Genomic DNA, 27,849 nt, shown 5'->3' on the forward strand with positions numbered 1-27,849 from the left:
TGAGCAAAAATCTATTTTTTCAGAGACTTCTATACAATCAGACTCTAAAACGAATGGAAACGCCCCCTGCAGGATATTAGAGAGAATGCAAGTTTTAGGCATTTCCGCATTTGCATCTTGGCCCGTCTCTGTTTAATTTCAACATTTTGGTGCCAAATAAAAAGTATTTCTTGTTTACCTTTGACACTGAAGTAAATGTGTTAATTGGAAGAGGCAAGTTATGAAACATCTGTATTTATATGATTACGTTAAGAATTAGAATAGATATGTGCAACTTGAAATGCTTGTAATGTTATAGACTGAATTGATTTGTGAATGCAGTATGCATTTGTGTTTGTGTCATACCTGCAGAAGACTCCCATGGTCTCGATCAGGTAGCACTGCCCCCCGTTGAAGCAGAAGTTGGGCAGCATGTCGCAGGGAGAGCGGCAACTCCCGTTCGTCATCTGGAAACCAACGCGGCATCCACCCATCCCGTCTGACCCGTCCAGAGAAGCTGGAGCACCTCCTGCTGCGGGGACGTTTGGTACCGGAGCTCCTGCACCTGGAACTGAAGCCCCAGGGATGATGGACCCGGACCCTGGTGCTCGAGGCTTGGAGCGAGAAGGAGATCCAGCGGCAAGTCGAAGATCATCGTCGCTTTCGTAGGTGTCGGTGGTGGTGCTGTAGGTGTACTCATCGGCAGTGGGGGACACGCCATCTTCGTACGGTGTGAGGTAGTCGTAGTTCTCCGGCATCGCCCAGGAGGTCGAGTCGCCTCCCTGCAGCTCGTGGGCCAGCGATGAAGGAGAGGGCGGGGCCAAGTCGAGGCCACGCCCACGAGAGGAGGGATCGAAGAAGTCCACGTGGAGGACGTCAGGGTTAGAGGGCACCGAGGGCTGGGCGGCGGTGGTGGTGAAGAGGCGGTCAAGATCAAACACGGCGGTGTCTTTGGCGTTGATCCAAGGTGGGTCGGTGTTTGGCAGACGATCCTCATCCTCCTCTTTTTCCACTTCCTTGCTCTCTTCCAGGACGTCCTTTCCGGGTGGGTTGCTAAGCAGGAGGTCGTCCGTCTCGGCAGAATCGGGGCTGATGCGAGGTGGAGCGGAAACGGCAACTTCGTCCACCGCAGGAATCAGAGTTTCGCCGAACATGCCGCTGCTCTGGTCGTCTTCCTCCTCTCCGGCGCGAGGGGTCCATCCCGCCCTCTGATTGACAGCGTCCAGATTGGCCGAGCTCCCGGTTACAGCGACCACGACCTCATTGACCTTGACAGGCCCCTCCTCCTCGTTAAGCAGGGCGGTGACATTGGCCGCTTTGTCCTGCTCAGTGGCATTGGTCCCGGCAGCATTTCCTACAAACACAAATAAAGTTTCTTAGTACCTAGAAACACAGTTGAAAAAAGACCTCTGGCAAAGAGGTGGAAAGGGTTTCCCTCGGACTTCATTGTTTTTATCGATCAGCTCTGCTAAATTCTCTATTGAGCTCCAGTTACAGGAGGGTATGGATGATTAGTAACACAAGATGAATGCTGCTGGTTTCACATAGAGCACCAACAATGTTAAATACGGAAATACTGTAAAGGAATAAATACAATTGATGACAGAAAATACCCTTTTTGAGTTTATAAATATGCAGGTAAGTAAAATAACTTAACTCTGTTCACATACAATGTTTTCATGAATGCAGCCCCTGTATGATCTCAATGGATGATTAATAGACCTAAAATGAACACCGTTTGACATGTTGGCAAATTATGTATTTCAAATTAACTATTTTCTTGTTTCCGAGTTATATGCAGAAGTAGAGACAATCAGCACTGCAGAGTGATTTATAATGAGTGTCTGTTTTATGGACATTTCGCTCACGACATTGGCGAATAATGATATCCTCGGAAAGTGTGGATCTGACAAAGTGTTTGACAAGTGAAAGTGCTTGGAAAACATGCACACAGCTTTAGAAAAATGTCCCTCTGTGTAGCGAGCAGTAGAAAAAAAAAAGAATGCTGAACCCACACAAACCAACGTGAAATCAGAAGATGCGGCAACCATTACTATGAAAAATGAAAGACTCGAGGGGTTGAAAACAAACTGGGGACAGAGCAGGAAAAACGCCACCATCTTCTTCTGTTAGGTTTGCTGTCAGTTCCAGAAGTACAGGAATTTCTATTGAGTGGTGTAGTGATTACTTTCTTTTAAAGACTGACCCGGAAGGTAGCATCACAAGTGGACCGTCGATAAAAAGTAATTTGTTTGTCGAATATTGCAGGAAATAAGCTCTGTGGCAAACACACGTTTTGTTCGGCAGGATAATCTCCACATATTAAAACGACTTTTTTTATTTTTGAAGTAAAAAGCTAACGTTGCATCACGTAGCAATCGCTAAGCTAAAGGGGGCTAATGTTTTCGGCATGATAACGTTTAGTAGTCTCATCAAGTCGCGTGTTAGCTACCGCTGCTTGTAAGACATATAGAAGCTCTGAACATTCACAAGTAGAGTATTTACTGATGTATCTCATGTTGAAGAACAAAATAGGCCTTATTTCCGGCCTCCAACTAAAAACATGTTTAAAATATTGTTGACTTTAAGACGAGGGAACTTGAGGTGGCAATGTCTGAGTCATTTCCTGGTTTTATGACTCGTCCCTGCATCACTCTATTAATCTCAGCGATACAAATAAATACCTATTCACTGAAATCTAATAGCAATGAATCCCCCCAAGATCAAAAGAGCTGAAAATTATATTTTCCAAGAATATCTGCCAAAAAAAAAGCACTGGGCAGTTGGATGCAACATCTGCTTTGTATCTGAAAAGAAACAAAAACATAGAATCACTCTTTCCAAAGAGATCTTCAAGTCAGTCCACTGCCACACAATAACAGTCTTTCTGCACTATGTGACGGACAAAGTGGGCTCAAGAAGTCTGGCATTGGGTGAAACAATTTAAAACGAGACGTGATTGGCTGCGTTATTATCCCTCGGTCAATTATTTAATCCGAGGGCGGCTCGTTGAGTCATGCAAAAAGCTGCTTCATGGACGCTCCCCCCCTTTGGATTAAAGGAATAATACACTAATGTATCTGAATGGCAGGGATCTGGGATTAGGGATTATGGGGCTGGAGAAGGAGGGATTTGGGAGACTTTCGGGGTGCCCTGCAGGGGGGAGGTGATGATCTCAAAGGAGACGCAGACAAAACAGAGTCTCGACAACTGTAAGAAAACTTTAAATATGATGTATATACTATACACTTGAGATAAAGATATCAGACATATCTTTCATCAAAATGGTTGACTTCACATTGTTTCGGACAACATCTCTTGGGTGGTTGGGGGTTCAATTCTTGCCCCAAGGTGAATTCATGCGTGTACTGGGGGTTGTATAAGCAGCTTTGACAAACAGCCTCCAACCAATGGCATTTGTGAGGATATCTCTGCGAGGATATCTTTGAAGATAATCTGTAATCACGACCCTCTGGCATCTCCAAATCTCTAACGAGGTGCACCCTACATTTATAGAACCAGTCACTTATTAAGAACTCCACCAAAGTGTTATCTCTCAAACACACTATCAGCTAGAAATGATCCATATATTATACCTTCATCACTGATAAAACTGCAGGAGAACAACCAGGAAACCAGAGCAACCTTTACAAAATGATTGTCTTATTGGGTTTCATCATATGTGAAGCCTAAGAAGACAAGAAAAAACCCTTAGCAAATATGGGGGAAATACTTCAGATGGTATTTGAGATAAAAGTGTCTATACAAAAAGTCTATACATTTTCCTCTAAAAGTGTTTTTGTCAAGGCATTGCTTCCTTTTGCAAGAGAAGAGGTATTATGTGTTTCTGAAAAAGAGTTATTGTAAAAACCAAACCCTTATAGTCTAATGTTCACATACAGAAACTGAAGATGTATCACCAGTCCAGTAGAAACACTTTGCAATAATCAAACTACTGAAATAAACTAATGCATATCTGCACTGGAGACATTGGCTCTGCTTCAATGTTCCATTTGAAATAAATAGGCTTTTCACTGTGATAAATCATTGTTTATAATGCAACATTTCTGCTGCTGCGGTTTGCATTTTATTCTCTCCGCCTCTACTGTCAAAGTGGCCTTGAGATTTTTCTACTAGTGGCTGATCTTCGGTCTTGTGAAGAGGATCATATTTTATTGTTGAAAAGCAGGACAGTGCTGATAAAGAGCATACCTGCATTGACATGGACATCTTGAATAAACACTGATCCTTAAAGGTCCCATGTCATGGCCATTTCTACTGATCATATTTCCATTGTTGAGGTCGACTAGAATAGATTTGAATTGTTCAATGTTTCCAAACTCACATTGGTTTCTCACAGCATCTCTGTATAGAATGTGTATTCACTCTCAGTCCTAAACGGCTTGTTGGAGCTCCTGCCACCCCCCCCCTGTGAGCCCAGTGTGCTCTGATTGGTCGGCTCGTTGCTGCTCGCTGCTGCTACGAGGAGCGGACAGGTTTCCGGGTCGGCGATACAGCGGGAACAAGCGAAACTCATCCTGAGCACACACAAACACTCACAGCCGAAGTAAAAACAATAAGTGTGGCTTGATATTGAGAAAGAAAAAGGTTTATAGCGCTGTGAGAATGGGTCTGCGGAGAGCATTTCTCCGCCATCCCAACTCGTCTATTACCAGCGTTCAGGGAGCTCTATGCAAGTCAATGAGGACTCCCTGTTAGTTAGCCAAAGGGTCCTGGTGTGTGAGGAGCTCCGCGGATTCGTCCATTTGGGCCAATCTGGTCATTTGTTGTTGATTTGGGTGTTCACACGTCACAGAACCCAGGAAGCAAACAATGGAAAAAGAAAATCTCCAACGAGGCGTTCTGGGGCAGCACAGACAGGTCTTCTCTGTGTTAGAGTTTTACTCGCTACAGGGTGCACTTTGAGGGTTTGTGACTCTGCAGAGTGTTCACATGCAGAAAAACCTTCATAACACAAGGGGACGGGTGATAACAGGAAAAGCATGACATGGGACCTTTAAGGGTCTAATGAACAACCGCTGTTACCTATTCTCTTGTCCTGTGGCTTTCCCTGGTAAGAAAAAAACGTATGCCCTTTCTGTTGCGAATCCCCCCTCCACTCGCTTCCAGTAAATACCTGATCACACAATGCTCAAATCACCTGGTGTCCAAACCTGCCTTCAAATTAAAAGCATAACCAACTACTTTAAAGAGCTCATATTGCGTTCTTTAATGTTCAAAAAGCTCTTTATTTTTCTCATACTGCCTGTGCTGCAGCACCTCTTTTCACCCTCTGTCTGAAACCAGAGCCCAGTCTGCTCTTATTGGTTAGCTGGACGGCTCTGTTGTGATTGGTCAACCGCTTAGAGATGTCCCGCCCCCTTAGCCTATCACGTACAATGTGTTGAAGCGCTAGCCAATAGAAGCGTGAGTGTTATGCAGTGATGTCACTATGTCTCTTAAGTAAACAAAGGAGTTCAATGGAGGCGTTTCAGGCAGGGGGGAGGGGGGGTGGGAGAGAAACTTCCTCTGGAGGGAACTTTAGGATTTTAGCCTTTGCAGACCATTTACATGCACCTATATAACACACTACAGGAAAGGGAAAACTCATAAAAAGGCAACAGGGCCTCTTTTACTATTAAGAAATATAAATCAATGAATACATTACAAACCAATACATATGAATTCATGCATGTAATGGTTTCTGTCATCATTAGGCGTGAGACTGTCACTTTGGCCACACAGTGTTGACAGGAGGAAGGATTCTGTTTATTTAATGTTTTGTTTTCTGGCCGACAGCAGTGATCTGCGTCTTTGAAGCCGAGGTCGATCTGAGGCTAATCCGCAGAGGATCCACAATGCACTGCTGTTTTACACATCAACCGAGCAGCCCAGGATAATATGCCAAAAACAGCACTCTTACAAAAATAAGCTGTATATATCTGCACAGAAGGGTTTCACACTCCAGTGAATGCCTGTCGCTCACCAGGAAATCAGGATTACAGAGCGTGAATGTCCGCCTCTCTCTTTTAAAAAACAATCATACTCGCCTTCGTTTGCTTTATCTCAACCACACACACCTGACAGCAACACACTCATTAAGTGAGAGTTTGCCCGGTGGGAAAACCCTTCAACACAACTGAAAGCTTGATTAATACAAACTGTGCTGGAAAACAGACAGTAATGGCTGCCACGTAACCCTGAAAGGATGACAGGGGGTGATGAGGAGGGATTGGTAACGAGGGACACGTCATGACAGAGAGAAGAAAGAAGTTAACACTGAAGTGTCAAAGTGAGAGATGAAGAGAGACGGTGACAAGGAGGAAGGGAGAGGCTTTCAGTGTCCATGAACGACACTTCTGGACTTTTAATCTTCCAGTCTCTGAGGAGAAAACTCTCAGAAATACTCTCTGTACCGTCTGCTATTAGCAGGCACACATCTCACAATGCTTCGGCCCGGTTATATCATAGCATGAAGCACCTGGTACCAAAAAGACAACACTCACAAAAAGACCAATGCATGACTAGTGTGTACAATCCACAATTTGACCTGCACTTAGCCCACGCTCCTCAAAATCAGCCTGTTTGGGTGATTGGCTGTTCAGGACATGCATGCAGAACATCTTCATAACCAAATCGTGTAATGAGTGTACCGAATCATCATCGAGTACTGCATATTGGCAGTGGTGGAAGAAGTATTCAACCAACATACTTTGCTTGAGTTAGTCTTGCATTAGCATTAGTGCAAAACATAAAACTACTCATAGGCCGCAGAAAAGTACACATCACTGGATTATAAATATTGATGCATTACACACACTGCTGGGTAGACCAACCTATCAGAATATATCATCACTTATTAGTTGATTATTTGTAATCTAGTGGAGTAGAAGAGTAAAGCCTTGTTTCAATATGACATGTCTGTGACCCGTATGTGTTTGACATTATGAAGATTGGAACTCTCCCATTACATAAAACTTGGCATTTGTTTGGAGCCTAAAAAGCCAGTTTTGGAAATAGATGTGGAGCAAGGGTGGAGCAAGCAGAGAGTGAGTCACCTGTCAATCAAGTTACAATAGACTGAATGTCTTTCTGTATCCGTCGAGTTATGTACACGTTACCCAACATTGGTTCAACACAGACGCTTTTTTTGCATCTCAAACCCAATTCTCTGGGTCATAGCAACATGACTCCAAACAAGTCAATGTCTGTCTCGCCCTTTTGGTCCACACAGAAATACTTTAACGTTTGTATGGATTGACACAAAAGTTTGGTGGACAGATAGCGAATCTTTTTGGCTTCAGGATGCCGTGGCTTTTCCTGGTCTAAACCACAGTGCTGTCAGTCTGCCAGCACCCTCACTGTGCATCTCTGTGTTGAGATCCAATTAAATGATGCAATTAAATGGAGTTGTCTCTCTTTCCCCGCCTTGTTAGTCTAATTTGTTTAACGAGGAGGTATCTTTGACAGGTTGAGGAGGCTCTGTGGCAGCTTAAAAAGTGAATTCATCATAGCAGTAGTTAGTGTAGAAAATATAGTGTGTGTGGGAGAGAAAACCTATATAACACACTACAGGAAAGGGAGAAACACCCAAAAGCTTAATAGGGCCTCTTTAAATAAGAAACCTAACTAAGTGGTGATTTAACAACACATTTCAAATCTAGGTCTCACTAAAAGACTGAGTATGTCCATAAAATAGAGTTTTGAGGGGATTTAAAGTGCAACCCTAGGGAAGAAACAACAATAACTAGCGTCTTTTGTTCGAGCCACAGACCTGGCAGATCAGTGGACGGGTCGATGTCGGGTCAGATTGGGACGGATCGGTTCAGACTGAGGCGAAATAAAAGAGTCTCTGTTTGTTTTCCTCCCAGTGGACATGAGCTAATCAAGACAGTATGACATAAGGAGATTCCTCAAACTGCATGTCTGTGACACTATTTATATGAGTGAGCGTGTGTGTGTGTGTGTGTGTGTGTGTGTGTGTGTGTGTGTGTGTGTGTGTGTGTGTGTGTGTTGACCCTCTGCCAGTATAACCCACTGGTAATTGGGGTGGCTTCCAGCTCCTCTGGTGAAGGGTGTGGATGTTCATAATGAGAAGAGCTTGGCAATGTCTTCTCGTGTGTGTGTGTGTGTGTGTGTGTATGTGTGTGTGTGTGTGTGTGTGTGTGTGTGTGTGTGTGTGTGTGTGTGTGTGTGTGTGTGTAACGGCACCTCAAGGCCAAGTGCTGTAAGCCTGGTCTGGCGAGCGGCCGACTTTCGGGGTCTTTTGTTTAACCCGGATCATTTAGGAGAGGGGTAAGCCTACCAAAACCACCCATAGTGACCCGGAGAGCTATGATTGGCTCTGACAACGTATTAAAATGAATCTGATTGGTTGTGACAGTTAGGGCCTGCCAGCCAGTTTGGTGACCCAGACTGGGGGTAGCAGGGCAAAGGTTTGACACTGGCATATAAACAAGAGCTTAGAGGCTCCTTTGGCCAAACTGACCTCACTTTTGATAAGTACTCATAATGCAGAATGTCTCCCTTCAAAGTATTATTTTACTATGGAACAGTTTATTACACTGCATTCTTTACCGCTAACATATACAGGTAAGGGCATTGACCTGGGTCATTCTACAGAAAAGGTGGAAGTGCTGTCACTTACTTTTGCAGACACCAAAATACATGACGTTGACCTAATACTCACATTCATTATATATGTTGAATAAATAGAGATTGTCTTTGCAATGGTACTAAATAAAAAATAAATAAAAAATGGTTTTATACGTAAATTGCAATTTATTTAAAATGCCAAGTTCAAGGAACTGCCTTGTCACTTTGATCATACATGGAAGTGGAGCCGATAGTTTTCATTTAAAATATATTTTTTTCAATAAATAAATCTAATTTATATTTACATAACATTACAAGCATTACATATAACACTGAAATGGTAATAAAAACGTAAATTATTATTAATAATATCAAATAAATGTCAGTCACCCAAAATTACGTCATTGGTGTTACTGCTACACAAAACGCTTTTATTTTGAAGTAATGTACTGTCACTGAAGTGCCTCCTGTAACAAGAGATCATTTGAGGCAGAGCAGTGGACAAAGACATAAGTCAGATACTTCTTACTTTGTTTGTTAAAGGTGTCATTTTATCTTCAAATGTTACATGAGTCTTTCAAGTCTGTCATTAGTGTTACTCATTGCATAGCCCTAGGGGTGAACATTTGAATGGGAACATGTATTGTATTGAAGAGTTAAACGATTTTGATATTGACTGAAGCCATATTTGGTCTGACACATGGCAGCCATTTTGTTAAAATGGTGGTGTTTTCTCCAAATTGTCACTGGTGTTACTCTTCTTCCAGGTAACACGTAACACCAGTGACATTCCTATACAAATAAGCGTTATATAAAGTATACAAATAATAAAAAAAATGAAAATAATTGAAGCTCTACTTGTTGTGGATTCATCAAGTTAAGAGTTTTGCTATTTAACAGGTTTTAGATGTTTTTAGAAGGAATATATTTCAGCAGATTTGTATCACCCAGATTCCACCTTTTCTGTAGAACAGGGGTCTCAAACTCAAGGCCCGGGGGCCAAATCCGGCCCGCGACTTCATTTTATGAATATAATACGTATATTATAGGGTTACATGCCACATTACAGAAGCAGGTTGCCCATAAACTACATGTCCCACAATGCATCTCATTTTGTGACATGCGCACTGAAGAGACTTGCAATTATTTGCCCTGGACTTCTGCTTTCAGACGTAGTTAATTACTAAGTTATTATCCTATCCGATAATAATCCAATTCAGGGGCAATAATGTAATACATTATTTTATATATATATTATATATTTATATAGTTACAACCGGCCATTTGAGTGCAACCTTTACCTTCAGGCTCAGCTCTCTGAGCTTAAGCTTCTTTTAAATGTGGATAAAACCAAGGTAATGCTCTTTTCTAAAGCTAAAGCTAAAAATACACCAGAGACTGCTTTGGATATTGTAACTACGCAAGAAATACAACTTGAAGTGGTTACCTGTTACAAATACCTGGGTATCTGGCTTGATGACTGTCTCACTTTTAAACTTCATGTCAATAACCTGCTTAAAAAGCTGAGGGTTAGGCTAGGTTTCTTTTTCAGAAACAAGTCCTGTTTCTCGCTTGAGGCCAGGAAAAGGCTAGTCACTGTGACCTTTTTACCTGTGCTGGACTATGGTGATCTGATCTATATGAATGCACCTGCCCATTGCCTGAGCAAGTTAGATGCTGCGTATCACAGTGCACTGAGATTTTTGACAAATTGTAAAGCACTCACGCATCACTGTACCCTGTATACCAAGGCGGTTATGCCATCACTTACTGTGCGGAGGCTCAGTCACTGGTACTTTTTCATTTACAAAGCCATGTTGGATAAACTACCATCTTATATCTGCTCCCTGATCTCTCTGCGAATTGAAAGTACTTATTGCCTGAGATCGCATGCTGTGGTTTTATTAAATGTGCCAAGTGCTAGGACTGTCTTAGGGAAGAAAGCTTTTAGATGTGCAGCTCCTCTAACATGGAACGGTCTGCAAAAAGAATGGAAAATTACCAAGCTAGTACCACTACATGTTTTTAAAGCTCGGTTGGATGCTACTCAATCAGATGCTGTTGGTACCTGTACTTGTGGTTAAATATGTAAATTGTAATCCCTGTACATTTTGCTGTATGATGTCCTTTTGTTGTTCTGTTGTTTATGTCTTCTTGTGGAACCTACTGCTGCAGGTCTCCCTTGAAAAAGAGAACATGGATCTCAATGGGATTTTACCTGGATAAATAAAGGTTTTGAATTGAATTGAATGCGAATGTGGGCCGCGATGAAATTGAGTTTGACACCCCTGCTGTAGAATGACTCACCTGCATGCACATCTTGGCCAAGAGCGCATGCACACCTTTTCCCTAAGCCCCGCCTCTGCATCAACGCTTGTCTCGACTCAGTCAAATAAATGGAGGAGATTAAAATTGTTGATCAGAGTTTGAAAGCTAGAGTGAATACGTGAGCTTTGAGAGATTCTTTGAAGGAAGTTGGCCTTTCGGATGATGACGTCTCTTCCCTAATGTAAGTACATTGGAAAAAGTTATTTTGAGCCTGTCACCATTACACGTTGACATGTGTCATCATCTCTAACATGGTCTACTAAGAGCGAGGTGCAACACTTTCCTCAGTCACTTATTTAACCTAGAGAAAGAAAGTGATGCCGGGCTTCAATTATATATCAGTCATGAAGTGCTGTGCCGCCTTGCAGGGAAAGGTCAGAGATGGAAATAAGTGAAGAGGCACAGCGAGGAGGGAAGTGCAAACGTAACCGTGCTTTCTACATTGTTCATAAGCTCCTTTGCCTTAGTGTTCCCACCTGAACACGTTTTAATCAGATATTTAGAGTGTTTGTAATTTCTTACTCTTGAAAGAAGGAAAATAGTGAATCTAGGCAACTGTAATAAATCATTTACTCAGGTTTCAGTGCTTAACACATCTGACTACAGTGTGACAGAGTTTTGCATTTCCTGCAGTGCGTGGACATTAAACACAGGAGGGAAGATTTCATTATGAAAACGGCTGCATTGAGCGAGTGAGTGGAGCGGCAGGGAGAGCCTCTTCCACTCACCCTCATTGACTTACGCATCAAACACCTCAAGAGAACCACACACACACACACACACACACACACACACACACACACACACACACACACACACACACACACACACACTACACACACACAGACACAGACACACACACACTACACACAGCCACGCACACACACACACACACACACACACACACCACACCACACACACACACACACACACCCACACACACACACACACACACTACATACACACACACACACACACACACACACCCACACACACACACACACACACACACACACACACACACACACACACCACACTTGTTCCCACAGTTACTCACTAATGAATAAGCCATGAGGGTTTTTTATCTACTCAACGCTCATTAATATCGATATCAGGAGGAAATGTCTGCATTTGGCGGTAATTGAAAACCTCTTTCTAAATCTCTCCGCCATCTTTTCTTAGTTTCTTCTTCTCCATTGCCTCATCTCCTCACCTCCTCTTCATCACCTCCTCTTCATCACCTCCATCTTATCTCATACATTTAGTCAATTTCATCTCCATCCTTCTCGTTCCCTTCTCTCCTCTCTCCTCTCTCCTCCTCTCCTCTCTCCTCCCATCACATACATCCTTTCAGTTCTGACTCCACAGGTGGTGGGATGGAGCGAGGATGTGTTGCTATGGAAACGCTCTCGGCCTAGAGCTGCAAAAAACAGGCAAGATCTGTATCCACACACACACACACACACACACACTCTCGTGCACACAGGGACACACACAACTAATCATAATGTGTTTATCTCTGAAGAACTGCACTTTTATGAGGTTGAAAAATGTGATACTGTGCAATTCCTCAGTGAGTGTGTGGACAGGTGTGCATGCACATGTATGAAGCCACTCTATAGATGGATGTGTGTGTGTGTGTGTGTGTGTGTGTGTGTGTGTGTGTGTGTGTGTGTGTTTGTGTGTGTGTGTGTCTGCGAGTGTGTTTAGCATGTTAAGTCTATGCATACTGTGCATCCATGCATTTAAATGTACACAGCCTGTTTTTTCCTCCTCCCTTGTGACCTGATTTTGAACCGTTAGTCAATTAATATTCAAGTGTAAGCATGCAAGCATCTGTGTTTTACCCCCCTCCCCCCCTACACTCAGATGTGGTCAGTCTGACATGTTCGGTGAAAGATGCTCTTATTCATTTCTGTGTTAAAACACGGGAAGTTGTGTCCCGTGTTTTCTAGATAAATCAGTCAAACAAATGAAAGATGCCACCGAAAGGAAAAGCCCAGATTTGACTTTTTCTAAATGTAACATATAATCATAGAAGATTTTTTGTAATCTAGAAAAAATATTCACATTTTAGAAGCTTCATTTCTTGAGATTTTGTCAAGAAATAAAAGTTTAAATGATGATAATTTCTTAATAATGTAATGTTCTCTTTTCTAATCGTTTCTGCTCTCCAGTGCAAGTCCACATAAACCATCCTCTCCTCAAATGATCTGTCTCTCCGCTGGACCTGGTTCGCTTTCGTGTGTGTGTGTGTGTGTGTGTGTGTGTGTGTGTGTGTGTGTGTGTGTGTGTGTGTGTGTGTGTGTGTGTGTGTGTGTGTGTGTGCACTAAGTGTGTGTTCACATCAGTGTGTGAGAGTGCCCTGAATGCTAATATGACAGCAGGGGAAGATGGTTGAGGAGAAAGGAGGACCGTGCGCTGCCAGACGGAGAGGAGAGATCGTGCACGAGCATGAACTCGATGACTCGCTTCCCAAGGACATACACACAGTCTAGCACCTTCATTACACACTCACACACACACACACACACACACACACACACACACACACACACACACACACACACACACACACACACACACACACACACACACACACACACACACACACACACACACACACACACACACAGTGTAGCACCTTCATTACACACTCACACACACATTTACACCATATACACAGCAAACACAGAGACAGGTGCAAGCCTACGCATGCACGCACACAAAATGTGCTTTCATCTTTTTTTCTGCACACACACACCGCCTACATGAACACACACACATGTAAATTACTGTTCAAGGGCACCCAGAGTTTGAGAACAACGCCAACTCAGCACTGCAGCAAAAAAAACAAAAAAATCGCACATACAGGACTATAATTGTTTCGTCTTTGAGCGGGAAGGACAGCAGCAGCCGGCACTGTTCAGACTGGCGATGGAAACTTCTGACCGACTAGCGAAGAGGACGAAGACAATGACACCCCGAACAACTGTCACACCTGCAGGGGAAAACACCTGGACGCTGACAAGGACGACGAGAAGCACCTGCAGGAAGGGACACTTGCATTTTAGGACTTAGATGAGTTTTATAAAGCTACCTCTGACTCAGATTCGTATGCAAAAACAAGGATAACTCTCCCAAAGGATTGCAGTCACGCATTGTATTTCAGTCTTTTGCACTACTTTATTTCTTCATGACTCTATGTTAAAGTATGTTGTATTGTTGTAAGCGCCTCTCACTTGTGCATGTGACCATTTAGCATTTGAATGTAATCTTTAAAAGTCACAGGAACAACACTGAGCTTCAGGGTTCAGAGGGTTCACTGTATGTGCACCCTGCTGTATTTGCTCATGTACTGTGTGCATGTTTGGACTGAATCTAATATACGTAATATACATTAGTGTCCTTGAAGCAATGGGGTTCCAATTATTCAGATCTATTAAGTCAAATAAAGTCTGAAAGTACTCTATTACAAGTAAAAGCACCACATTTAAGATTATAGCTCAAACTAAGAATTGCAGTTTTTACTTCAAAACTGCAAAATCAAAGATCAAAAGCTGAAACAATCATTCTGCAGAACGGCTCGTGTAAAAGAGTCGATTTTATTAACAGAATAGTAAGTGTGAGTCGGTGTTCATTTGTTTGTAGAGCACTACAAGAGAGAATACATTCTGTAACATCCTGGATTTTATTGGACTTTAATGAAAATGATTAGCAGCATTTTGTAATTTAAATCTTTAAAGTCGTCCATACAGCAGATTATAAGAGGCGTCAGGTTTAGTTGAAAACACATTAGTTTGACTTCTTAAAGGTCCCATGTCGTGCTGTTCCGGTTATTACCCGTCCCCTTGTGTTATGAAGGTTTTTCTGCATGTAAACGGTCTGCAGAGTCACAACCCCTCAAAGTACACCCTGTAGCGAGTAAAACTCTAACACAGAAGAGACCTGTCTGTGCTGCCCCAGAACGCCTCGTTGGGGACATTTCTCATTTTCCATAGTTTGCTTCCTGGGTTCTGTGACGTGTGAAAACCCAAATCAACAACAAATGACCGGTTTGGCCCAAATGGACCAACCCGCGGAGCACCTCACACACCAGTGGCCGTTTCTCAATCTCGAGGATACTGGCTTCCAAGCCAATATTTCAAGGATGCTACGTCATCGAGTGCCGCCGAAGGACTGTTCCAATCTCCAGCATACTTGGAATTCCACCGAGGCCGCGTCCTTGGTTTGGGGGAAATTTCGAGGCTGCACATAGGTAGACTTCGCGTCCTTAAAATCCCCACAATGCTTTGCGCACGGACCAAGTTCAAAAACCCTTGCGGAGAATGGCTGAACCGACGCAGCACACATTTAAATGTAAGTATAGTGGCGTAGAACATGTGTTGGTAAATATGTTACTTTGTTACATTTGTTTGTTATCACCAAACATGTGTTCCGTGAAAGTAAAGCAAGTCCATAATTAGATAGACATCGTGAGGTATTTATTTTCGGTACAGTTTATGTTGAAACTGTTAGAGAGAGTGGCACACTTGTTAGCCTGTTCCATTGTTCTTCGTTTTCCGAAACCGTGGCTTGGAAGCATACTTGCTTCGTTTCTGAAGGAAGTGACTTGGAAGTACGCGACTACCAAGCCAGCATCCTCGCGATTGAGAAACACCCCAGGACCCCTTGGCTAACTAACAGGGAGTCCCCATTGACTTGCATAGAGCTCCCTGAACGCTTGTAATAGACGAGTTGGGATGGCGGAGAAACGCTCTCCGCAGACCCATTCTCACAGCGCTATAAACCTTTTTCTTTCTCAATATCAAGCCACACTTATTGTTTTACTTCGGCTGTGAGTGTTTGTGTGTGCTCAGGATGAGTTTCGCTTGTTCTCGCTGTATCGCCAACCCGGAAACCTGTCCGCTCCTCGCAGCAACGAGCCTCACAACGTCCCGACCAATCAGAGCACACTGGGCTCACAGGGAGGGGGGGGCAGGAGCTCCAACAAGCCGTTTAGGACAGAGAGTGAATACACATTCTATACAGAGATGCTGTGAGAAACCAATGTGAGTTTGGAACATTGAACAATATAAATCTATTCTACCTCAACAATGGAAATATGATCAGTAGAAATGGCCATGACACGGGACCTTTAATGCTGTAGCACAATGTATAAAGTTTAGACAATAACTAAGTCATTAATATCACTTGTTTTGAAGCCCTAAAAGAGAAGAGGGATATTCTCCACATGGCTTCGGTTGTAGTTTGTTGAACCACAATGGAAACACGTCACGTGGATTCATCGTATTTGTAACCTCACTGAGTTTTTGAGTCATCACACAAAATAAATAAATCAATTCATGAAGGGCACAGGCTGCTCACTATTATTGATCACACAGAGCTTACAATCAGAGTCACACTTTGCTGGACCATAACGGTACACTAAATATCTCACAGTGAAGTGAAGGGTATTGGACTTATGAAGGGTTAACAGCTGTTTGAAGCAGGAGGACATTGAGTGACTGGTGGAGAGGCTGGTGGAGATGCATGTGGAGTTAAAGAGGGTTGAGCGAGTGCTTTAAAGTGATAATGATGCAGACTGTGGGGTAAACCTCAGAGCAACCGGTGTGCCAGCAATTATTCTATCTGTGATTTGAGATTAAATGAATTTCAGTTGTACTGATAGAAGAAGAAGAAGAAGAAGAAGAAGAAGAAGAAGAAGAAGAAGAAGAAGAAGAAGAAGAAGAAGAAGAAGAAGAAGAAGAAGAAGAAGAAGAAGAAGAAGAAGAAGAAGAAGAAGAAGAAGAAGAAGAAGAAGAAGAAGAAGAAGAAGAAGAAGAAGAACCAGTCAATGTTTATTTTTTAGTGGATTCATATTTTGTATGACTTATAATCTGAATCTGTAAAGTAACTAAAGCGTTCTAAAAATGTAGAGTAGTATAAAGTACAATATTGGCTTCAAAATGTAGTGAAGTAGAAGTACAAACTATCATACAATGAAAATACTCAAGTTAAAGGTAGTGTAGGTAAGAATGGACAAACCAGCTCGAGTGCGCTAGAATTTGAAAGTACCTTCCTTCAGACTTCCTCACAGAGCCCCTCCTCCAACACACACGAACGCGCACATGACCAATGAGGGCACGAGATAAGTTTGTGCCCAGATGGAAGGCTGACAGGCAGGTAGGCCATCCAGTTACTTTAGCCGGGCCGGCTCAGATGATTGGTCGTGCTTTTACAGCGCCACGGCTTCCCACAGATGTTTGTATGTATTATTGTCAAAGCATTTCATGTATTCATTGCTATCGCGGGATGTTAAGAGCATTCCATGGAATATAACAAGTGTTTTCTGAAGTGAAATTACCTACCCCCACCGTTAAGTACAAGTTAATCTAAATTGTCCTTCAGTAATTATTTAGTGTATACACTAAATAATTACTGAAGGACAATTTAGATTATATACTGCATTGCATTTAACTACGGTCTGTTATCACATATTTAAAATTGTGAAAAACAAACATTTGCACACCTCAGAGGAGGCTGAAATGCACTAACATACATACTGTATATTACAGTATGTTTGCACACACACACACACACACACACACACACACACACACACACACACACACACACACACACACACACACACCACACACACACAGCAGCCGGTGGGGTCAGGCCTATGGCACTGATCATATATGCTGATGTTGGCCTGCAGCAGATCCAGGTGGGAGGATGTTACAAATGAGATTGGGATCACGTAGTTCCCGACAATCAGATTAATCTGGGATGGCGGACATATTAGCTCAACAGATCCCAAAGGAGTGCTACGAGAAAGGTTTGAGGGAGAAGAGACTGTCAATAAAGTTGATTTGCTTTCGTTTTTTTGTCCAAAAACACCTATGACGGTGATATGGGCTGCAAGCGGTGATTTACATTCTCAAGTACATTTTAATTAGTTTTTTATCCGTCAAATGCAAGAAAATAAGATCCAATAGCTTGCTTTGTCTGATTAATAACAGAGCAAAACAAATGTATAATCATATGAAACAGAGCAAAGCAGAAAATAAGAGTTTAAAAGCAAGTTAATATCTTCTTGTTTTTGCAAAATAAATGAATGACATTAACTGGAAATTGTCTGAACTATTTGTTAATCCTTTAACCATGACCATGTCTTTAATGTATGTATTAGGGCTGTCCCAATTTTAGATATGGTCTACACGGATATCTTGGCCGGAGAATTTACAAAAATGTTATAAATTCAGCAAAATATATACAGAACATTTTAAAATACTTCCGTTATAATCATTCAAATTCATCTTTAACTTTGTTTATTGCGCATTTGTGAAGATTAAGTGAAGAGTATGTTGGGCTTTCACAATGCGAAGATATTGAAATACAAAATCAAAGTACTCAACCGAAGAATAAGTACCTCAACATTGTACGTTACTTGCGGAAATGTACTCGGTCAAATCCCAACTCAGGTCCCAAATATGTGCACTCAATAAAATGTATGATTTAATGAGTGACTGTTATCAGATTCAAAGTACAGCCGGATAAAAAACGTCACTCTGCTTAAATGATGCTCAGCAGATTGAGAAGTTTTCAAAATGAAATATGAATATTCAGACATTACTCCTGGCTGCTCTAAATGTCTGTCACTCCGTCACTTAGAAAGATGATATAACATGTACAGACTTTGTTGTCTCACTTCTTCTGCTTCCCGTTGAACGCTTCAGGCAATACTTTAAGAAATGAGGAGTACATTTTTTCCTTCTTGCATTATAAGAGTCAAAACAGAGATGTTTGCACGGCCGACAGGGACATTTGTACATCTGCTGCAAATCCCACACAGTCAACGAGCATGAAATCATCCTGCAGAAATAATTAATACACCAATACGACGGGAAATGATATCATCGAGAAATTAGAGCTAGAGTATTGATGGACTACACCCCATTGCCACACACACACACACACACACACACACACACACACACACACACACACACACACACACACACACACACACACACACACACACACACACACACACACACACACACACACACACACACACACACACACACACACACACACACACACACACACACACACACACACACACACACACACAGCAATGGTCTGTAGGCGTAGAGCCACCACTCATATCATCGTGTGCCAAAACTCAGCCAACGTTTTGAGCCCTAATGACATTCTAAGCGTGAACACATTATGGCGGCGATATGCACAAACTGTGCTGCCAGCCGGTGTCAATGGGATGGTGCGTGGTTTCCATGGCGACGGAGACGATGCAGAGGCGAGAGAGACAGCGAATAGAAAAAAGACATTGTTCACCAATGATAAACCGAAGCTGTAGACGGACGACATTAGTCTTTATGATTGGTAATCTTTATTCTTTTTTTTTTTTGTCCTTCTGCACACTGCAATAAAAAAGGCAGGATAGTGTCATGTGGGGGGATGGTGGGGGTTGGCTTAATCAAAGATAATCTGCCGGCATGCAGATATGTGTCAGCAGGCCGGAGGAAGAGGAGGAGAAGGGCATGTATGTCCATGAGTTTCAGTGCAGAAACCATTCGTCTGCCAATCACCTATCTACTAGCTTAACGGTGCATGGGGGAAGGGTGTAAGGGAGGGACACCGGCATATCATCTGTATTAACACACACACACACACACACACACACACACAACACACACACACACACACACACACACACACACACAACACACACACCCGCACACACACACACACATACACACACTGAAAGAGGACGAGGAGGATTGCAAATGGCCACCGGAGAAAAAAGCCGGCAGGAAATGACTGACAGTATTCTGGTCGGCTGATGTCAAGTCGGGGTGGTTGGCTTTGGTCGTCTGAGCGTCGTTCACAGATGTGGGGCAAGCTGCCGACTCCACACTCCACCGGTGAAGCGAGAGTGTGTGTGTGCGCGTGTGTGTGTGTGTGTGTGTGTGTGTGTGTGTGTGTGTGTGTGTGTGTGTGTGTGTGTGTGTGTGTGTGTGTGTGTGTGTGTGTGTGTGTGTGTGTGTGAAGGGGGTGGAGGGTTAGCCCAAGGTAGTTTTAAGGCGTCTGCACTAGATCTGCCAACCCCTTTTTGTTAAATATCCACCTGAGGTCAAGCTAACACAAAGTCCCCGCAGCATCCATGAAAAGTGACGCAAACATCCCTTGGGGGGGGGGGGGGGGGGTGAAGAGCTAATTGGTCTTCTTCCTGTGAGGCGACCTGGAGGCGACAGCTCTTGATTTACATGTTAATAAGTCAAATTTGCAAGGTATTAGGATAATCAATGCTAGCAGTTTCCCCCTGCTTCCAATATTTATGCTAAGCTAATTCTCCAAAATCCAATTTACTTATAAGATTGCATTGACTGGGAAATGTCCAAACCAATAGAACTGCAGAATAACGGAACATTTGCTGCTGCAGCAATTTTTTGCATTTACAAAGTGGACGTTTTGTTAATAAGTGAAATTCAAAAATGTGGTGTTTTTTTTTTACCTTGGCACCATGCTAGGCGTCCCCACCTGTTTCCATTCTTTAAGCTAAGCTAACCTACTGGATGCAGCTTCATATTCAACCAACACCCAATGGCATCGATCATTTCTTCCACTTCTTGGGTGTCAAACTTTGATTTAATGGAGAACAGGCCAAATAATGTACACAATGTTGCCACAGTTTGCATGTGGATTACACTACAAACTATGGAACTCTGCTTGGAATACAATTTGTTTTACATTTCTATAAAACATTAAGTTGGTAAATGGGGAATAAATCCACTTGCTCCTTCAAAGGCAAATAAAAAACCCTAAAACTTGTGGCATTTGAAGGGCACACCAAAGTAATAGTTGATCAACTGGTCAGTCTGCACATCATTATTGGCTCAGATTAGCGTTCAATGCTCTTGGATGTTCCTCTAATGGGATTTCCCCCCCCTTATCTTCAATTTTTCTCGCTCCAAATAAAACACCCATGAAAAAACATCATATTATTTAGTGGAGGCTTCACCTTGACATCACACTGCATGAATTGTACCCGGTGCAATGAAAGGAATCAACCAGATTATATTAGATTATAACGCCAGACTGATTTCATCCCGTGCACGCTGCTGCATTATTAATCTGACAGTAATGTAGCTCGCCGTGTGCAATGAATCTCAGACAAAGAGACAGAGAGGGGAAGAAAGCCTCCATGTCTTTTTTTTATGTTTACTCTGGTGGGTTTTTCCCCCCTCTGTGTATCAGAATGTCCATCCACATCCCTTCATGCATTATTCATAAAGTCCCCCCAGCACTAATCCTCGCCTTTGTGTGGCTGTAGTGCCAGTGTGCCTCCAGGGATCTGCTTTACTGCATCGGCTGGACGCTGTCACTGTCACACATCTCTGTAATTTCTCCTCCGACTGTGGCTTTAAATGTGACTGCAATAATCCAGTGTTCATTTAATGACCGGATTTTGCTGAAAAAAGCCTCAGTAGTGTGTTACCGGTGTTTCCTGTGGTGTGTGGAGTTAAATTGTCATTTTTAACCCGCCATGTTGTGTAATCTTCCTGCATTGAGCTCATAGTAAACTCATTCTGTACTCATGTCTTCAGATATCTCTTTGGGGTCTCACAATAGTTGAATTAATTCCATTATATTCTGTTTTGCAGTGCGTCTATGGTGTCCAATGGGTTTAAATTGACCTCATTGTTACCCCCTCTTGTGTCTCTATAATATCCATAAGGGCTTAGATGTGTCTTTACTGTGACCTCATTTCAGTTTGTCTCTCCTGTGACAAATATTCCTGCAGGGACTGAGTATTTTATAGTGATTTCGCCCTGAAATGTGTCCACTATATCAATGCAAGATTATTTTACTACTACAGTATCATATTAAGGCAATATTTGCTCTACTGTCCATCCAAAATGTGGATTATTCAAATGTTCTGAGGACAGATTCTCCACAATCCAATTGAATACTCAGTTTGCATTGAGTGGGAGATTTAAAACCAATATAAAGTACAGAATAATGTCACATAATGTTACTATCCAATATCTATCAATACCAGTTGAGTGTGCAGCGCCTGCTAACCCACAATCCGAGGCTCACTGACCTCCTTTCTGGCTGCCCTGTGGGAGTGTGTTTAGGTACCCTGGCTCCTCAGATGCTGCTGCAGCAATTTTGAAGCACATTTTTCGAGAAGTGGACGGGTTTTAAATGTGTTTGCATGATTTCAGTGCACGGTGAAGGGCAGTTTCTTACCGTGGACAGACAGCGGCATCAAGTGCAGAGCCAGGACGCAGAACAGCAGCGTTATTCTCCAGCATCCCGTGCAGAAGCTCCTCTCCTTCCCCTGCATCCTCACCGTGCAATGATATAATAGAGATGAGAGAAAAATAAAACCGGGAAATCCCTGCTTTTATAGCGGTACTAGAGTTAAAAAATGTTGCAAAAAAGTAATCCGGGTGTGTTTTAATTTGTCTAGACTCCAGCCTCCCTGCGCTTCTCCTCCATAGCCGCTTGTTCTCAGCTGTCTCTGTGTCCGTCGCTATTTCTCACGCTCGGCTCAGTTAAGAGGTTGGTTACGGCTCCATTGCCACAGAAACGCGGTCGGGGAGGAGGAGGAGGTGGTGGTGGTTGGAGGCGGGGGATGCGTAAAGAGGGACGCACGCCGTGGTCCGGTTTGGCTTGCTTTGGCTCGGAACGGATCGGAGCTTTGGGCACTTTGTGGCTGGAACAAAACGCACGGTGGAGTGCAGCGCGCTCTCCAGCCTTCTCACCATCTGGGGAGGGGGAAAGATGGTTGTTGATGCCCCCCCCTTCCTCCTCCTCCCCCCTTTTCCTAAGACGCTTCCCTCCTCCTCCTTCTCCTACTCCATCCTTCCTACTTCCTAAAACTTCTCCTGTTTCTTCGATCTTCTAAGCGTTAACTATCTCCTCTTCCTAGTCATTTTTTTATTTGTTTATCTTTTGTTTCGGATATTTCTCATCTTAATCCTCACTTATATTATATTTGCCATTAGTTGTTGTCCTCTCTGAACTTCCTTGTCGTCTTTCCAATTTGTTTTCTTCCTCTTCTCCTCTCAAATCCACATCTTACTTCCATCTTATTCATTGTTCCCAAATGTCTTTCTCTTTTCTTACTTTTTCATATTTACAAAGCATCAATGTTTCTCCTCCCCAAACTCCTTTTCACTGTAATTTTTTTACAATTTAAATATATATTTAATCGACACAGAATGTTGTCCTCTTTCCAAAACCTTAACAAAGACATTTCCCTTCCTTACACTTCCCTCCTTCCTTCCTTCTTCACTTCCACCTTTACCATTCCCTGATACTGTTGTTCCTCTTCCTTCCTGGAAACATGTCTCCTCCTCTTCCTCTTTCTTCCCTCCTCCACCTTCTTCCAACTTCAACTTTTGGGACATTTTTCCGATCTATCCACTTCCTCTTTCACTGTCCACCTCCTCCCTGTATCTGCTATTCATCACCGTGTTGGATCTCAATAGGAGTAGCACTCTTCCCTTTTCCCCTCTAGGGAAATTTCGAAGGAGCTTAACTTCAGTGTGTGTGTGTGTGTGTGTGTGTGTGTGTGTGTGTGTGTGTGTGTGTGTGTGTGTGTGTGTGTGTGTGTGTGTGTGTGTGTGTGTGTGTGTGTGTGTGTGTAGAAGTAGTAGTTTGAGATTATGCAAAAATAAAAGTGTTTTTTTGATGCCGTCAAAACAAGCAGCTTTGTGTGATGGTGTGACACAGAGAAGCAAACAAAAGGGGGGAGGGTGAGGAGAGGAAAACGTGGGGGGTGTCTGGGTGAAAGGGGGGTAAATGGGTGGGGGGGTCGGGGTGCACACGGTGATGAATGCCCAAGGGCCCCGAGGGTAATGGTGGTGGTGGGGGTCGTGGGCATTCTTCCACACACACACAAAAAAGCATAAAGAGAGAGGGGCTGGGCAACAGGAGATGTTTTGTGTGTGTGTGTGTGTGTGTGTGTGTGTGTGTGTGTGTGTGTGTGTGTGTGTGTGTGTGTGTGTGTGTGTGTGTGTGTGTGTGGTGTGTGTGTGTGTGTGTGTGAATCGTATAAAATATGAACCCTTTCTATAATTTCTGACATTTATTGGGAACACTATGTGAACAATGTATCCTCCAGAAAACATGATGCCAAAAAAGGTTTTGAATAAGCACCAAGCACCTGTGAAATCTCTTTCTTTTCTCTTTCCACATCTCTATTCCTGCCTCACAGATCCGCACATATTCATTATGAGCACAATAGGATTACATTCACACTGCCGACCTTTCTGCTTTTATCTGATTTCACTGGACGATTGGTTTGACCTATTCCCCTTTGTGATGCCAATATGAGCTGGACAGGAAAACAATAACAAAATACATCAAATCCGTTATGAAGTTTAATCTTGGGCTCACTTCAGTTGTATCTTCAAATCCACCGAATCTAATAAAGTGGGATATTTGTCTTTCCATCGGTCTTCATGTTGTCTCACTGATGTCTATGCTGTCATCATATCTCAGGTGAAACCTTGGTGATAAATAAACTCGCAATAAGTGCTTAATGATACTCCAAAAGACCATCTCTGCAATCATGCTGGCAGCTTTGTGAGGAATTTTGACACAGCAGAGCAAATTAAACCAACTGGTCCTGTGTTGAATATGAACATTGAAAGCAACATTTATGGAAATGCATCCAGTAGTTGTTAAAATATTTCTGTCTGTAAAATGGTGGAACAGACGACCAAGAGACCAGCGCTTATCACCAAAGTTTCCCAGTTTTCATCCCCAAGAAGTGTTTAAAAATAAGCTTGTAAAATATCATCAAACATATAAATGTGAAAAGATAAACTCTTGTCTGACAATTAGTCCAAAACAAATCTAATGCACCATTATAACATTTGTAATTTACCTCATTTTAATCAGTTACATTACTAATCAAGCATTAAGATTTGACCCAAATGTACGAAACTGCTTCTGTACACAGTATAGCTGTTGACAAGAGATGCAAGTGAATGTATCTCTCTCTCTCTCTCTCACACACACACACACACACACACACACACACACACACACACACACACACACACACACACACACACACACACACACACACACACACACACACACACCACACACACACACACACACACACCAAAGACTAATTCAGTCTGGCAGCCCGACCCCAGTATTTTGGGGTTAATTCCTTGTGCAGCTATCATATCCGATTGAGGGTCACATGCTGTTGTTGTGACAGTCCGGGCCGACCTCTTTAGGGATATTATATGAAATGGGGTACAGGGCTCATAATGGATTAGGGGACATTTAATCCTTCCTCAAAAACATAAACAGTCCCCTTCCCCTAATATGACATGCATGACAAACCCTTTTTCCATCCATCCTTCATCAACTATCTTCTGTCCTCCACTCTATCTTTTTCCATTCTGCGAGTAACATAATAAAAAATTCCAATAAAGTTATACAAACATTGGCAACAGCTGAACCTGTAGTCAACAATAGACAAAATAACATCACTGATTTCTTGTACATCCTTGCTAAGAAAATGCCACTATTTGTTGTTAACATGAGTGCAGAAATTAAATAATGTTGAAGCAATGAAAGCTTCCAAAATCCACCAGATCCTCCTTCCAAGAACGATACAGTAGTTGGGTCCATTGTTTTTTTTATCTAAGCTCTGTAGTAATGTTTTTAAAATGTTGTATTCATGCTACATATTAGCACTTGTTAGCTTGCCTTATAGAGTGGTTTGATTGATTGATTGAAAAGTTTATTAACAGCTTGTATATTGGGTACAGTACAGTACAGCTCAAAACATACAATTGTTAAGGGGATGCAGACCAGAGAAAGACTTTCGTCTTGTTTACATCAGGGTCCCCCATTTCCAATTCATCATGTCATTTAAGACATATAAGACATATTTGACATACAAGATGGCTTATTTACAATTTACATACAGGTGGTTTTTTTACATACAGATTGCTTGTTTACAATTTTCATTTTAGATTTCGTTCTAATACATCCTAACCGGACATTTAAGACATACCAAGTCTACAGATATACAGTTAGTAACAGAGTCTAAAATGCGAGTATATACATAGATAGGGGGGGGGGAAGCTGTCCATTGAACGACAGGTTGAGATTTGTACCATTACCGGGGCCAGTTTTGCAATGCTCTCCCCCGAAGGTGCTCTTTAAGAGAGGTTTTGAAGGTAAGTAATAGTTTTACTTTCCTTTACAGTTGTGGGAAGAGCGTTCCACCTTGATGTGGCATAATTGCGAAACGTGTATTCCCCCTTTTTTTGTGCCAAATCTGGGTTTCACTATGATTTGTGGAGCTCCCTCTGGTGTTATGATCATGGTATTCCTTGACCTTTGGGAATGAATTTTGTAGATAACGTACATTATTCAAAAGTTTACATTAACTTTGAATAATAACAGGGAGAAACGGATGCTCTCTTTTCCCCTCTCCCTCCTCTCTCTCTGACAGCCCGTCAGTTTCTCATGCAGCTCCTGCAGCTCGCTAAACAGAGGGCGGGGCTTCAGGTGATTATGCAGAGCTGCGTGTCTCGGTCAGACTCAGCAGCTGATCTGATCTCTCTCTCGGGTCCGGTTACACTTCACTCGCGTTTATGTCCATATCGATCAGATCCAGCTCTCCTGATCGGCCTTTATAGAGAGCACCGATCAAACAATTAAGAGTGAATATCGGCCGATAATGACCGGCGGCCGATCTATCGGAGCCTCCCTAATTATTACCAGACATTTTGACCGGCAGGTTTTGAATTTACCGGTTTTTAATACATTTTACCAGCTAAAAACCGGTAATTACCGGCTAACGGAAACCCTGGTACATGGGTACCATAGAGGTGTAGTGGATCTTGTAGACCATGGCCCATTGCAAGTAGCTGTACTCTGTCGTCTACTCTAAGCCATCCTAGGTTGTCAAAGTGGGCAGAGGTGAGGTGGGTTCTAGATGAAAGGTCAAGCAGTAGTCTGACCAGTTTATTTTGCGATGTTTGAAGTTTTATTTTTAGCGCCTTGGAGGTGCTATGGTACCATGACGTGCAAGCATAGTCATAGTACCCTTGAATGAGTGCTCCTGCCAGAGTTTTCAGGGTGTTTTTGTTTACCAGAGAGGAGATCCGGTATAGGAATCTAGTTCTTTGATTGACTTTTTTTATTACATTGGATGCCATTTTGTCACAGGAGAGGTTTGCCTCAAGAATAGATCCTAGGTATGTAATTTCCTTCTTACTTGTGACAATAATGTCGCCCACTGCAACTGAGAAGTCGTCGGATTTGCTGAGATTATGTTTCGAACCGAAGAGAATGGACTCTGTTTTACCCAGGTGTAATGATAATTTATTATCGGCGAGCCAGGTGCAGATTCTGCCGAGCTCGGAGCTGAGGGTTTTTTCAACCTGCCAACCCGTTTCCTGTCAGAGACCAGCAGGGCTGAGTCGTCCGCGAACAGGAACAAGTTGCAGTCACATGCTGATGACATGTCATTTACATAAATTAGGAACAGTAACGGACCAGGGTTTCCGTTAGCCGGTAATTACTTAATTTTTTAATTAAAAACCCTGTAAACGGACCTAATATGCTTCCTTGTGGAACACCACAGCTCACAGGGAGGGGGGGGACAGAGTGCCGACGACACGCAAGTCAGCATCACAAGGGCTCCTTAGAAGCTTCAGACTTCACGAGGAGTAGTTACTGATCTTTATGTCTATAATCTCACACGCTTGTAATAACCACAGACTTTAGGTGCATCTCACTTCGGTACATGGATTCCTTGCGTCCCGCACTTGCGTCTTTTCCCTGCGACTAGTCCCTCCCACCAGGGAAGCATGGAGAGACGCAAGGAAACAGGGACGTGCACAGACATTTGGAGGGGCTATTGCTCTAAACTGAAAAAGGGCC

The 27,849-nt window shown here is 42.7% G+C and overlaps 1 protein-coding gene across 1 annotated transcript; it reads right to left on the reverse strand.

The window, feature by feature from the left end:
• Positions 1-345: 345 nt before the first annotated feature.
• On the reverse strand, positions 346-22,712 carry LOC117539623 (chondroitin sulfate proteoglycan 5-like; the record flags this gene model as incomplete). The annotated part of the gene is given in 2 exon segments (XM_034205863.1): positions 346-1,333; positions 22,168-22,712. Coding segments are annotated over 2 exon segments (1,085 nt in total), but the record flags the coding sequence as incomplete, so codon positions are not given.
• Between the last annotated feature and the right edge of the window lie 5,137 nt (positions 22,713-27,849).

Source organism: Gymnodraco acuticeps, unplaced genomic scaffold, assembly GCF_902827175.1.
Source record: "Gymnodraco acuticeps unplaced genomic scaffold, fGymAcu1.1, whole genome shotgun sequence".
Lineage (NCBI taxonomy): Eukaryota > Metazoa > Chordata > Actinopteri > Perciformes > Bathydraconidae > Gymnodraco > Gymnodraco acuticeps.